Source organism: Vigna angularis, chromosome 1 (assembly GCF_016808095.1).
Source record: "Vigna angularis cultivar LongXiaoDou No.4 chromosome 1, ASM1680809v1, whole genome shotgun sequence".
Classification (NCBI taxonomy): Eukaryota; Viridiplantae; Streptophyta; class Magnoliopsida; order Fabales; family Fabaceae; genus Vigna; species Vigna angularis.
Window position 1 is genome coordinate 11,460,804 of NC_068970.1, and position 13,819 is coordinate 11,474,622.

The 13,819-nt window shown below is 35.9% G+C and overlaps 2 protein-coding genes across 3 annotated transcripts; both read left to right on the forward strand.

The window, feature by feature from the left end:
- Positions 1-4,559: 4,559 nt before the first annotated feature.
- Positions 4,560-12,320, forward strand: LOC108345630 (uncharacterized). Of its 2 annotated transcripts, XM_017584267.2 has the most exons (9): positions 4,562-8,071; positions 8,174-8,352; positions 8,487-8,555; positions 8,640-8,792; positions 8,893-9,056; positions 9,178-9,325; positions 11,475-11,597; positions 11,706-11,793; positions 11,885-12,320. In XM_017584267.2, exons 1-9 carry the CDS (start codon positions 5,077-5,079, stop codon positions 12,118-12,120), a joined length of 4,155 nt encoding a protein of 1,384 aa, XP_017439756.1. In that variant the 5' UTR covers positions 4,562-5,076; the 3' UTR covers positions 12,121-12,320. The 2 variants fall into 2 exon arrangements, with proteins under 2 accessions (XP_052733162.1, XP_017439756.1); XM_052877202.1 differs by lacking the exons at positions 11,706-11,793; positions 11,885-12,320 and adding an exon at positions 10,411-10,518 and having other exon boundaries at positions 4,560-8,071.
- Positions 12,321-12,833: 513 nt separating this feature from the next.
- LOC108338043 (uncharacterized) lies at positions 12,834-13,560 on the forward strand. The gene has a single exon (XM_017574705.2). The coding sequence runs from the start codon at positions 12,977-12,979 to the stop codon at positions 13,391-13,393; it is 417 nt and encodes a 138-aa protein (XP_017430194.1). The 5' UTR covers positions 12,834-12,976; the 3' UTR covers positions 13,394-13,560.
- The last annotated feature ends 259 nt before the right edge of the window (positions 13,561-13,819 follow it).

Below are 13,819 nucleotides of genomic sequence, written 5' to 3' on the forward strand. Positions count from 1 at the left end.
TCTCTTCGTTGCGTTACACAAGTTTCATCGCTCTCTCGCTCGTCTTCATGGCGGAAGAAGAATCCACACCTGGATCGCCTCACTCTTTCAAGAACAGGCTCAGATTCTCCCTCTGTTTCTCCTGCTGCTTCCCTCACACGCGCGTCAGGCCCAAAATCGTTCGAAGCGCATCTCTCCACAACAAGCCGCGCACCTCCGATTTCCCCTTCCCGCACTTGAAGGAAAAGTGCTGCAACTTCATCAACCGCATCGGTGGCCGCCACCGCCGCCGCCACTCCGCTGACTTCCAATACGACGCGCTCAGCTACGCACTCAACTTCGAAGACGACGCCTCCGACGAGAGGTCCATCGACGAACTCAAGCGCTTCTCCGCCAGATTGCCGGCGTCTCCGCCGCCGAAGTCCTCACCGTAACCATCTCAACGTGAATCGGCGGTTGCAGCGGTAGATCTGGAAATGCGACGACAGGAAGCGAAGCGGCGGTTGCGGCGGTTGCGGCGGTTGCGGCGTCGTTTTGGAATAGTTTTTGTCCTGTTGTTTAATTCGCTTTTTTGTAGATAACGTCATCGTGAGATCCACCAACGGAAAAGTGCAATACGCTAGAAGAGGAACATGAAAAAGGCAAAAAAAATAAAAAGGTTAAGAGTGCGAAAGTGATGATGATGGCGTGTTTTTTTCACTCCCACCCTCACTGGTTTGTTTGTTAGTGTTGGATATTTTGTGTGCATTGAAATTTGAGAAAACAATGTGAACTCTGAAGCAGAGATATGGTGGATTCCTAACTGAATCTCTGACAGATGACGACACTATTCTCTTTTGTCTTCTTCTTGTTGCAAACGGTTTTCGGGACTTTGCCAGACTGGGGTTTCCAAGATTTTTTTCCTTCATTTTTTTTTCCTGAAAAATGCTTTCCCCACCAATCCACAATATTTTGTAGTTATTAAAAAAACTGAGATTATTTTTAGGGAAATCGTAATTCTTTCGACACAATCTAAGAATATAACCACGATAGTATTCTTCAAGGAAAATGTTCAACGTACACTTCTTAACTTGTTCCAAATAATAAAAAGATGGAACAAAAATGTATACAATTTAGAAAACACTTTTTTTATCAATCAAATTATCAATTGTTAACACCCGAGTTGATAAACTAGTTAATTTTCATAAACTTATATGTTTCGGTTATAACTCATATGGTCCCTAATAGTGAATACACAATTATCCCATAATTATAAACTATATAAAAATACAAGCGGTTGTAGAGACTTTGATGGTTTTTATAAAGTAAATAAATAAATATTAAATTATAAAAAAAATAATTTTATTTAGACTAAATATATTATTATTGTTATTATCTTAACTAAAATTATTTATATAGATTAATTTTATAAATAAATAACATCATCTTCTCTTCATTAAATTTCCATCTATAAGAACAGTGATATTTTCCAGTTCATCATTCGAATGCTTTCTCTCCCTCTCTTTCTCTCATTGCATTGTAAGAAGCTTCATATTTTGAGAGGCTTGTGGTTTCTGGGTTATCAGCTTGATGCTCATTGGGCCCAGAAGAAATTCATTTCATTACTCGATTGCTTCCTTTTGCACCCCGGTAACTTTTATATGATAACGCATCCATATAAAACTAATAACTGCACTGGCAAAGAAAACATAAAGCTAATAATTATAGCCATGTTTGGTCTCAAATATTTTAGATATGTTTTTAAAACTAACGATTATAATTTTAAATCTCAAAAAGAAAAAAAAAACGAAGAAAAAAAACTCAACGTGATTGCAAACATGATAATATATAATCAATTGCAGTTTTCAGGTATAAGTGTCTTTCTTAGACATGGGTTATGAAGATATCTAACACAGCAATGATAAATATCTCCACTTCCGAAAGCCACCAGGGTATTTAAAATATCACTTGTTTATAGGCAATATTTCATCATTTTTGTTCTTAAATTTTGTATAAAATTAAAATTTGTTATTAATGCAAATTCTGATATAATTTAGTTTTTAAAATTTAAAAATAAATAAATATAATCTATGTTACACTTTAGAAATCACAAATATATTTAATAATTTTCTATTAAATAATAACATGAAATTAATGTTCATTGTTACATTCAATATATTTTTTTGCTGGTGTCGCAATGTTCCAAATAAATAAAGTAAAATTAGAATAATTGTTAAGATGAACAAAAATATTTTCACTATTTTTAGTAATGAATTAAAACAATAATATTACACATCTTGTCCTAATATATTGTAGAGATTTTTCTCACAATAGAAATTGATGTTGGACTCCCATTATAAAACTTAAACTAAATTAGCTTTTAACCTAACAAGTTGAGAAAAATCAAAGACTAACTTAGCACACTTAAATGTATGTGGACACATCACATCACAATGTATATGCATTATGATTCCCACAAAATCTAATAAGATACTTCTTATTAGTTTCTTCTTCATTTTGGTATAAAGAAGCAGCATGAGTTGTGACTCAATTGAGTGTACAACTTTTATGAATTTGAACCTAAGATTGCCTTTGAGATAAGTCATTACCCATAAGAGTAATAGAAAAAGATTGATTTGTCATATTTTGTTTGAAAATAAAGATTATTTATTATCCACTTTCTTTTTTACCTAAACACTTTGATCTCTATTCTATATTAACTCTAATTAAACTTTATTAAAAAGTTTAAGGTGTCATTATCTTAACCACTAACACTGTTTCAAATATTCTTTTAATGGGACTTTCTTGTTGGGTTACCTTTTTACCTTCTTTAAAGAAATCAGTTGCAGTTTGCCACTTCATTTTCTTCACCAAGAAAACAAATCTTATAAAATAAACATAATAATACATAATAATAGAATATTCTGAATTATAACATAAATCATCACACTTTCTATTTTTAATTCATTTCCTATACGTTAACATCCAACTCCACCTTTTACATTAATACGTAACTTTTTTTAATATCAAATTAGTTTTTATAGATAAGTCTCTCTCTTTATATATATTTAATTTTTTTTTTCATATACTAGTAAGTAACCGTTTTTTATTTTATTTAAAGTATATTCAATTAAATATAATTTAAATCATTTTTAACAGAAGGAATTGGATTTATTTTATTAAAGGCCCGGTTTAGCTCTGTATTTAATTTGGAAACAATAATCTCTCTTCCAAACTGGTTCATTCATGTGAGAAAAATAAATAAAAATCTTTCTTGAAAATAAAAATAAAAAAAGAAAAAAATTGGAAGAAAGTTTGGTTTGGTAGTGAAAAAAAGATTTGGTGGGCCCATTCCTCTATTGCTCAAACCAAAGGGTCCAAGTAACGGGGGTTACTCCCTACACCACCACACATTGTTCCCTACACCACCACATTTTTTTTTAAATTCCAAAACTATCCTTTATATTTTAAAATATCCTACACCTCCTCCTTTCTCTTGCACGGATGTCGACATCCGTTGAAGAAAAAAATTCTTCAACGGATGTGCCACATCCGTTTAGTTTTTTTTTTTTTTTTTTTTTTTTTTTTTTTTTTTTTAAGTTTTTTTTTAAAGTTTTTAAATTAATATATAAATTTTATTTAATTTTTTTAAAACTATTACTTAATTATTTATAAATTAATTTTATTTTATTTTATTAAAATTATTACTTAATTATTTATAAATTAATTTTATTTTATTTAATAAAATAATTATTATTAATTTAATTTATATATTATTATTTTAAATAATAATTAAAATACTTTTTAAAAATTTATTAAATCCACGAAGTTTTTTTTTTTTAAGTTTTTAGTTTTTTATTTTATTATATTTTAAATTAATATATAAATATTATTTAATTTTGTTAAAATTATTATTTAATTAATTATAAATTAATTTTATTTTATTTAATAAAATAATTATTATTAATTTAATTTATGTATTATTATTTAAATAATAAAATAGTTTTTAAAAATTTATTAAAACAGTCGTAACATGAAGTTTTTTCTTTTTAAATTTTTAGTTTTTAATTTATTATATTTTAAATTAATATATAAATATTATTTAATTAATTTAAAATTATTATTTAATTATTTATGAATTAATTTTATTTTATTTAATAAAATAATAATTATTAATTTATTTTATATATTAGTATTTAAATAATAATCAAATAGTTTTAAAAACATTATTAAAACGGATGTGGCAATCCGTTAACGGATGTCGCCACATCCGTTGAAGATTTTTTTTTCTTTTTAAATAAAATAAATAAATTAAAATATAAAATATATGAATGGATGGATGTCAACATCCGTTGAAGGTGAAACGGATGTTGACATCCGTTTTAGAGAGGGGCAAAATTGGTATGGGGTGGTGCAGGAAGCATTCGGTGGCGGTGGAGGGAGCAAGTGCCCAAGTAATTAGCCATGGGTTGGCCTACAGAATAAAATAACCCTCAAAACTCGCAATTAAAAATTGATAATTAGTTATTATTAAAAATGATAATAATTAATTTTTATTTGGTTTCGTAATAAACTACGTGAATTAAATAAAAGAAAGCGATTATTTAATGAAATATCGGGTCTCCTTCCTCCTCTGACTGTGACGTTGTCGTTTTGCCGGGAAAATATGCAAATTTCCCCATTTTTTCCGATGGTGTAGCAGCAGCGGGATAGAAGAAGAAGAAAAGAAAAAAGAAAAAAGAAAAAAGAATAAAGAAAAATAAATAAAAATTCGCAAAATAGAAGGCTGATTTGTGGGGCGAGTGAGACTGAGAAGGGATTAATGGGCTTACGCTTGTGACCGTTCCTCTTATTTTTTTCCTTTTTTGGGACTTCACCGTTTTTTCTCTTTCTCTCTCTTATTCTCTATCTATCATCACTCTTGCTACAACCTTCAATTTATTTTTTTTGCTCTCATTTCCCCCCAATTTTACTAGGGTTTTAATTCCACTTCAAATTCACTAATCATTAATTGTTAATCGTTAATCCTTAATCAATCTCCCACGACAACATTCATTCCTCATTCATTACTTTCCTTGCGATCACGACTCGGACTTTTTTTATATTTTTTTTCCAGCCATGGCGTTTGATCAGAATTCGGTTCCATTGGATCTTCGTCCGTTGAATGTGGCCGCCGCGATAGCGGAGGAGCCGATGATTTCGCCGGCCGCACTCACGCCGCCTACTCCTAATTCTGTCGGCGAGCTTTTTTACCAGCCGGCGGCCTCCGCCGGCACAACGTGGTGCGTCCGCCCCATTGCGCATGCCAACGTGAGCCCTGCCGCGGCGTATGGGTTTAACTACGGCGCTTCCAGCTTTGGCAGTCGCGTCGTGGCCGGGAATGCTTTGAGTTTGGGGAAGCTTGTGGGGTGTAATGGATTGGACAAAGCCTGCAATGATGCGAGTGGTTTTAGTTATGGTGTTGGCGGGGTCCGGGGCGGCAGAGTGGTCTGTAGTGGAAGCGATCACGGTGGCGGGGATGAGGGTGGTGGCGGCGGTGATGAGTCGGTGTCCGGGAAGAAGGTGAAGTTTCTCTGCAGTTTTGGTGGGAAGATTTTGCCTAGGCCTAGTGATGGAATGTTGAGATATGTTGGGGGCCAAACACGGATCATCAGTGTTAGGAAGGATGTGAGTTTCAATGATTTGGTACAGAAGATGGTTGACACTTATGGGCAGGCTGTGGTTATCAAGTATCAGCTTCCTGAGGAGGATCTTGATGCCTTGGTGTCCGTGTCATGTCACGATGATATTGAGAATATGATGGAAGAGTATGATAAGTTGGTTGATAGATCTTCTGACGGTTCTGCAAAACTAAGAGTTTTTCTGTTTTCTGTTTCGGAGACGGAAGTTTCTAGTGGGATGCAGTTGGGGGACTTTCAGGATACCGGGCAGAAATATTTTGATGCTGTGAATGGGATTGGTACGACAGATGCGATTGGTTTTGGTGGTGGGATCAATAGGAAGGAGAGTGTTACAAGTGCTGCTTCAACCCAGAATTCGGATTTGAGCGGGGCTGAGACTTTTGAAAGTTCAATTACTGGTCAAGGGGATGCCACTGGGGTGCCCTTGTCATCACCTAAAGATTATGTGACAGCAGCTTCCTCCGACTCAAGTGCTAATATAGTGAGTTCAGAGGCCAGTACACCGGTTTCGATACCAATGCCTGTGGCTAGGGCTGGTCCAACCCCATCCCACAACCCTTATTTTCAGAATGAGGTTGAGTTAGAAAGGTCTGTCCCTGTTGTTTTGCCCCAGCAGCCTTTTGGATTGCAGCAAGCTGGAATAGAAGTTCCATCCCCTGCACCTTATTATCAGACTTGTGTTGATCCTAGCCAGGAGGTTATGAACCATGCGGACTATGTGCAGGTTACTTCACAGATGAGGTTCACAAACCCTCAGCTTGTAGGAAAGACCGGGACTGTCTTGAGGCAACAGCAGTTTCATGATAATACTCCCGGCTTAGCATTGCATCATCAGGTCATCCCCGGGGTACAAATGACTGTGGCTCCACAATCTTGTCACGCTGGTGTGAGACCGAATGTTATTCAACCACAACCGTTGGTGCAATCACAGCAACATCTTTTGGATCAATACCATGATGAAAATACATCAGGGGTAAGGATTATCCAGCTTCCTGCAGAACCTAGCTACAACGCTTACCAGGTTTCAGCGAGTCAAGTATCACCTGTCATAGTTGGAGGCAATTATAGCTGGGTTCAGGTTCCTTCACAAGAGCGCGTTGTTATCTCGGATGGAGTATCACCCCAACAACAGGTAACGAATCATGAGAAATTCCGAAGAATCGAGGACTGTTCTATGTGTCAGACAACACTACCGCATGCACATTCTGATCCAGTAGTTCCGGATGAGCGTGGTAGTGGTGCAGGTCCTGTTCCTGATTCAACCCCAAGTCACTATAGCTTCCCAATGGAGGACAACATAAAAGCTCAAGCACCAAATATGATTATGCCAGTGGCGATGGCGCCGTTGAAGGAAGGCATTGCTGAACAAGGGGCTGGGATCAGACCCAGGGTCGTTGGCAAACTGGAACCTCCTGATGGAGTGCATCATACTGAGACCACTGGGCTTTCTCATAATATTGAGCCACAGCCGGAAGAATTTAATCATGCCGGGAACTCATTTTTCCAGGAAAAAATTGAATTGAAAGGTAGAAAACAATCTCCAAATGATGAGCTCATGGGAACAGCAGCACTGTCTTATCTAGATGATGTTGGCCACCAACACATGGTACCAGTTGAAAACTGGGTTAAACAGGATGTGCTTATTAACAAACCTATGAATAATGATATGTCTATGGTCGATGGAAGATCTATGCGAACTTCAGAGTGTATGGTTCAAGGATCTCCAAATGAATATACTAATGAACGTACTGGGGTTGTTTCTAAATCAGATGAGATACATAATTGGATTAGACAAGACCATCTAAAACCAATTGATGGAAGGATGGACACCTTCAAGATACACAATTCTGATGCTTTTGTAAGTAATGACTACTCTTTTCTGCCAGCTGATAAACCCAGTGGGAATGATAATTTAGGTTACAGCACTCATAAATCTGTAGAGGGAGAGGTGATTCTGGATAACTTTGGCAGGTCAAAGTTGATAGCTGATGCAAATCAAAATAATATTGCAGCTGTGCTGCCTTGTTCTTCTTCATACAGGCAAAATTCCAGGTCAGGGGAACACAATGAGGCTACACAACCCCCTATTTGGGGCATTCCCGGCTCAAATCCTCAACCGAATATTGGAAACCCCCACACAGAAGATGCTGCACTATCTTCATCATCTCCATCCGTCAGATTTGGAGATGTGCAGGATACTCCGAACTCACTGTTCAGTAATCAGGATCCATGGAATATACAGCATGGTACCTTCTTTCCACCTGCTAGACAAAGCAAAGCTGCATTGAAGAAAGAAACCTTTTCTTGCCAGGATCCCTTTGCTGAGGATACTGGTAGCTTTGGGGAACAAAGTTTAGAAGCACAGTTGGAAGATAGCCTCTATCAGTCTTTCAAACAAAATTTAACTTTCGAACATAGTCGGTCAGCCAAAGGTCCGTAAATTGTTGAAGTCCTAAAATAAGTTATTTTGTTGCTGATAGAATGTAATGCATCTCATATCATATACTCTTTATGTCTTGGCTTCTTCATTGAAGGTTCAGCAGAAGACCAACAACTTCAAGCTGTTGCGGAGAATGTAGCTGCCTCTGTTTTGCACTCGAGAAATCCTTCAAATTCTGACTTGCATTCCAGAGATGTTTCCTGCTGTGATAACATTGAGGATGGCAGTGTTCAAAATAATCTTATGGATGTAAAGTGTGGACATACAACTCAGGTGATTTTGTCCACTTATTCCTCAGTTCTTGTAGTATATTTTGCCTTGTAATTACAGAAAAAGATCAAACAATTCTGTATGCCACCCTCCTCTACGATGAACTATTTTGATATTATTTTGTTTTCTTCTTTTAGGAGGTCTGGAGCAGGCAACTAGAAAAAACAAATTGTGGCATTCTAGCATCAGGTTTTGGAAAATTACAGGTTCGATGTCTTTCGCATGTTTCCCTTTATGCTTTTATGTTGTCAGCGCTGCAGAGCTAACACCTTGTTGGGAAACTTTACTAGGTTATAAAGAACTGTGATCTTGAAGAACAGACAGAACTTGGTTCTGGTACGTTTGGGACCGTATATCATGGAAAATGGAGGGGCACTGATGTTGCAATCAAGCGCATTACTGATAGATGTTTTGCTGGAAAGCCTTCAGAGCAAGAGCGCATGGTTTGTGTCTCTTTAATTGTTCTGTTCTCCATTTTCTCCAACTCTCTTCCATGACCTAAGAATTAACTTCAGAATGATTCTCGGTTGATGCATCAAACAGAGAAGTGACTTCTGGAATGAGGCAATCAAGCTTGCTGACTTGCACCATCCAAATGTGGTAGCTTTCTATGGTGTTGTGCTTGATGGCCCTGGGGGTTCTGTGGCAACAGTCACTGAATATATGGTTAATGGTTCCTTAAGAAATGCCTTGCAGAAGAGTGACAGGTAATTTCTGCATATATTCATGGCCACGTTCCTTTTTTTTCTATTAGTTATTAGTTTGCATTGCCCTGATTTAATATGTTTCCTTATTGATAAATGCTTGATGCTAATGTTATCATATTAGGAATCTTGAAAAGCGCAAGCGACTTTTGATTGCAATGGACGTGGCCTTTGGCATGGAGTACCTACATGGAAAAAACATAGTACACTTTGACTTGAAAAGTGACAACTTGCTTGTTAATCTCCGAGATTCACACCGACCAATATGCAAGGTTTAAATGGTTTATACTGATGTTGACATATCAAGAGTCGTGTTCCGTTGCATCTTATTGTGGGGCAGATATGCATTCAGTATTTTGTATGAGATATGCTAGATTATGCACATTTTTTTCATAGATGTTCAGGATTTAGGTTCATATTAATATCTGTCCATGATTAAAGTCTTTGGAATATACTTAAGTGGCTTACCTTGATGGATCCAGATAGACTGACCAGTTTGCTGCCTTAGTCCGATTTAAGGAATTTGACCCATGAAAAGTACTAAAATATTGTTTGTGATATTTTTAGATTGACTTTGTCTATGATCTAGATATATATATGTTAACCAGACATAGGTAATAATTGACTGTGCTGAAAGTTTATTCTGGCATCATGTTGTGATTTCTATGAAACATTGATACTTTAATTTGCGATGGGTATTTGTATTTGATGGCAATACTCTTGGATAGTTCAACTATAAATGTTAGTCAAGTATCCAAGCCTTTAAATTAAGTTATGAATATCCATACCCATATGAGATATAGAAGTGTGCAACATATGGAAACAAGTAATAATGGTTGCTTGATGAACTACGGATAGAAATCATTCCTCTTTATGAATGAGGTTGATAATTATTTCTATTTGTAGACAATAAGAAGTGATTTACGAAGCCGATTACTTTATTTTGTTTGTACTAATGTCCAGAAGTATGTTTATAATTTGGATTTCAGAATTACCATTATATATTATGATTTAATTTTTACAATATATGGATATGTACCTTACACATGTCATATCTTATATATTGTTTGAATAATTATATTTGTTGTATAGACCATGTTTTAAATGAGTGCATCGCAGATGACATAAGTGAAACTTAATATGCAAAAGTAGAAAGTAATAAATTAGTTAGAAATCTATAGCATTATTTTTGGAGGGAAATTAGTGATTGCAGATTTGCACTCCAATATTTGGGATGGGTATCGTGAACACAAAACAGAGAATAATGGGTATTCCTTTGAAGACGGGTCATCAACTTGCAGATGCCGATGCACCTCACTTAAAACTAAGGATATAACTTTCACCTATGAATTTGTAGGACTGGCTTTTCACCCAAGATTATCCATTGCGTACTAGTTGGCATCACTTTGCCTCTCGTCGGAAAAATGATGTTTACCATTGAAAGTCATGGCTCCTTGGCTCTGCTGTAATTTCTCTGATTGATATTTTCGATGCTCTTATGTCTGCTGATTCTGTTCTCTTGGTAGTTTCCGTGCATGGATAATTTTACCTTCTTGGGGTTTGATGAATAAATTATCTTTATATCATAAGCCATTAGCATATTCGTATGTTGCATTAGCGTTTAAAATGCGTACAGTTTGTGTTTTTTTTTAAAATAACCTAACTTGCTCATCTTCATACTCATGGCTTATTTCATACTTGGTGACGTTTTGGTTGGAAATCTCCATATTGCTTTAATGTTTAAAACCTTACTCTGAAAATTGCAGTTACTTCTAGCCTACCTTAGTTACGATCTCTTTGGGGACTATCTTAAATGCAGTTTCAAGAGTGATGATTTAGTTCCATACTGATTAGAAATATGACTTAAATAGATCTTATAAAACTTGAGTAGTCTTCACCTTTTAAATAGGTTTTGTGTGCGGAATTAGGTCTGAAAACCAAATTTTAAGAATTTTATTGTGTTTTTCCCGAAAAAGCAAGAGGGTTCTTGTTCTCTTCAGTTGTTAAGTTTTGAAACTCAGCCCCTATTCTGTCAGGATTTAATCATGGGATGGTCAAATGAATCTTTCCTCTCAATGTGAGGAACAATCTATAAAACCTAGATTTTATCTGAGAGCCAAAGCTACAAAACATGACTACTGTGTCAAACTACCGATCCATCAACAAAATAATACCAGAAGATCTTGTACTGGCTGTGGCATCAATTTGCATTGGATCAGTAACCCCAGCACTTAATGATTTAGAATTTCCTCCTAGCTCCTTTTTTGCAAGATCTAGTACCATCATTTTCTCTCAATTTTTTGCAAGATCTTCACACTTCCTTTTTTGCGTCAAAAAACAGCTCTACTTGTAGCATGGTGCAATTGATTGATTGATCCTTCATTAGTCGGTTTGTTTTTTACACTTTTCATATGATATCAGGTTGGAGACCTGGGTCTGTCCAAAGTAAAATGTCAGACACTGATCTCTGGTGGGGTGAGAGGAACTCTGCCGTGGATGGCTCCAGAACTGCTTAACGGAAGCAGCAGCCTTGTTTCAGAGAAGGTTTATATGCTTTAACTCAATCAATTCTAATGGTTGATTTGTTTTGATAACTTCATAGTTTCTCACCCTCTAAGTGCAAGTTCTGTGTTTTTATATTTGTCGTGTTAGGTTGACGTATTTTCATTTGGCATCGTGATGTGGGAACTCTTGACCGGATTGGAGCCCTACGCTGACTTGCACTATGGTGCTATTATTGGTAACTTTCCTGCTGAATCCAATCGTGATTTAATCATATAGGTTCAAGTTAAATTGATCGTTTGCATATGGGGTTGCTAAAAAAAATTCAGGTGGTATAGTGAGCAACACTTTACGCCCTCCTATTCCAGACCATTGTGATCCAGAATGGACATTGTTGATGGAGAGGTGCTGGTCATCAGAGCCATCAGAGAGACCAAACTTCACTGAGATTGCCAGTGAATTGCGATCTATAGCGGCCAAGATCTCTCCCAAAGCACAGAACTCTCCCAAAGGACAAAACCAACAGCTGCAACACTCTCCAGTGCAAACTCAACTCAACAAATGATTTTTTCATTAATTTGTGTTTTTAATCCATATTATAGGGGATGAAATGATTCCTTAATTGGTTCAGACAGATAGTTACCTCCGAGGGTTTCAATAAGTGTAGTTTTTTACTTTTACTACATATTTTCTATCACTTCCAACCCTCAACACGAAACGTGTCATTTGAGTGTGAAAAAGAAAGGAAAGAGAACAATTTGTCAATATTTTGAAATTGCTTGTTAACATTGTAAAAAGTTGTACCTTTATTTTTTAAATCGCGTGCATTCATTGTGAATATCGCGTGGAAGGTTTATGTTTTGGTCAAAGGTGTGTTTACTCTTGCCACGATTGATCATAGCGCCGTGTTGGTAAGTCATTTAAAATATTAATTACAATAATAACTTCACTTCGAGGCTAGTAATAAATTATGATTGTTTACTCTTTCCTTATTATTTAGTTTTGCTTTGTTTTAACTCAACTTCATCATGTCATTTCTTTTTTAAAATTTTGTTTTGATGATGAAGTTCTACAAAACTCAATTGTTTATAATTTTCCATTTCTATTTTAATATTTTACTACTTAAATTATGTAATTAAATATCTTTCACTTTTAATGTTTTCATCAAATCACATCGGTATATATTTTAATCACTTTTTCCACCTTTCATAAAACCCAACTCTTAAATATAACACTTAATAAACACACACAATATCATGATAAATCAATCTCTGTATGAAAAATAGAAAGTCGATATTTGCTGGGAAACTTCCACAGTCAAAGTTCAAACGTGTCTCCTAACATTCTTTGACTTTTCCTCCTCAATCTCTCTCGTCCTATAAATATTTTCTCAATTCTAAAAGCCGCCACAACCAGAAAACATGGCTTCTCACGAGGCAAGGCCATTGGAGATGGAAGATTTCGATGAAGCCAGCAGCAGTGGATGTGGGTGTGGCTGCTTCAGAGGTTTTGACTTGAAGAAATGGTGGGGAGAAGGTGATGAAGAGGGTAAAGGGCTACTTGATGAACAAAGTGGGGAGGGAGAGTCATGGGTGGTGGAGAAGCTAAGGAAGGCAAAGGAGGCTTCAGAAGTGATTGCCGGTCCCAAGTGGAAGACTTTCATAAGAAAGATAAGTGGGTATGGGAAGAAGATGAAGCAGCAAAGAAACAGGTTCCAGTATGATGAACACAGCTACAATCTCAACTTCAATAGTGGCGCTCAGAGTGAAGATGAAGCCATGCCTTACAGCTTCTCAGCAAGGTTTGCTGCTCCAGGACGTCGCCAAAATGAATCATGACATACTTGCATGCATCTTCTGCTTTTCTTAAACATCTACTGTTGTTGCCTAAACTTGTTTACATGAATATTGATGTGTTCTTAATCTTGTAATTATCATTCATTGTGTGAAGATCGTGTATATCGTTCTTTTCCCACTTAATAAAATTCTGATTTTAGTTTGCTAAACTTTTCTGAATGGCAATGAAAAGAAAAGTAGTGGAAGAGGGTACCCACCAAGAAAAGTAAAGTTTGGTTTGAACAATGATAGAGATGGAAGAAAAGGATTTGGATTCTTCACGCAAAGTCACACATAGATTCCAGAAGGGATTTCACTCCAAAAGTATACGCGGCCCAAATAATTTATACTTTTCCTTTGGTTTATGTTTGCCAAATCCTTTTCATTCGTAATTCCTATTGTTCAAGGAAAGCAATTGGAAAGTTGTCC

Coding starts and splice junctions, on each gene's coding strand:
- LOC108345630 (XM_017584267.2), top strand. CDS start 5,077: ATGGCGTTTGATCAGAATTCGGTTCCATTGGATCTTCGTCCGTTGAAT. Junction 8,353..8,486: donor AGTGTGGACATACAACTCAG/GTGATTTTGTCC, acceptor TTCTTCTTTTAG/GAGGTCTGGAGCAGGCAACT. Junction 11,598..11,705: donor GCAGCCTTGTTTCAGAGAAG/GTTTATATGCTT, acceptor TTGTCGTGTTAG/GTTGACGTATTTTCATTTGG.
- LOC108338043 (XM_017574705.2), top strand. CDS start 12,977: ATGGCTTCTCACGAGGCAAGGCCATTGGAGATGGAAGATTTCGATGAA.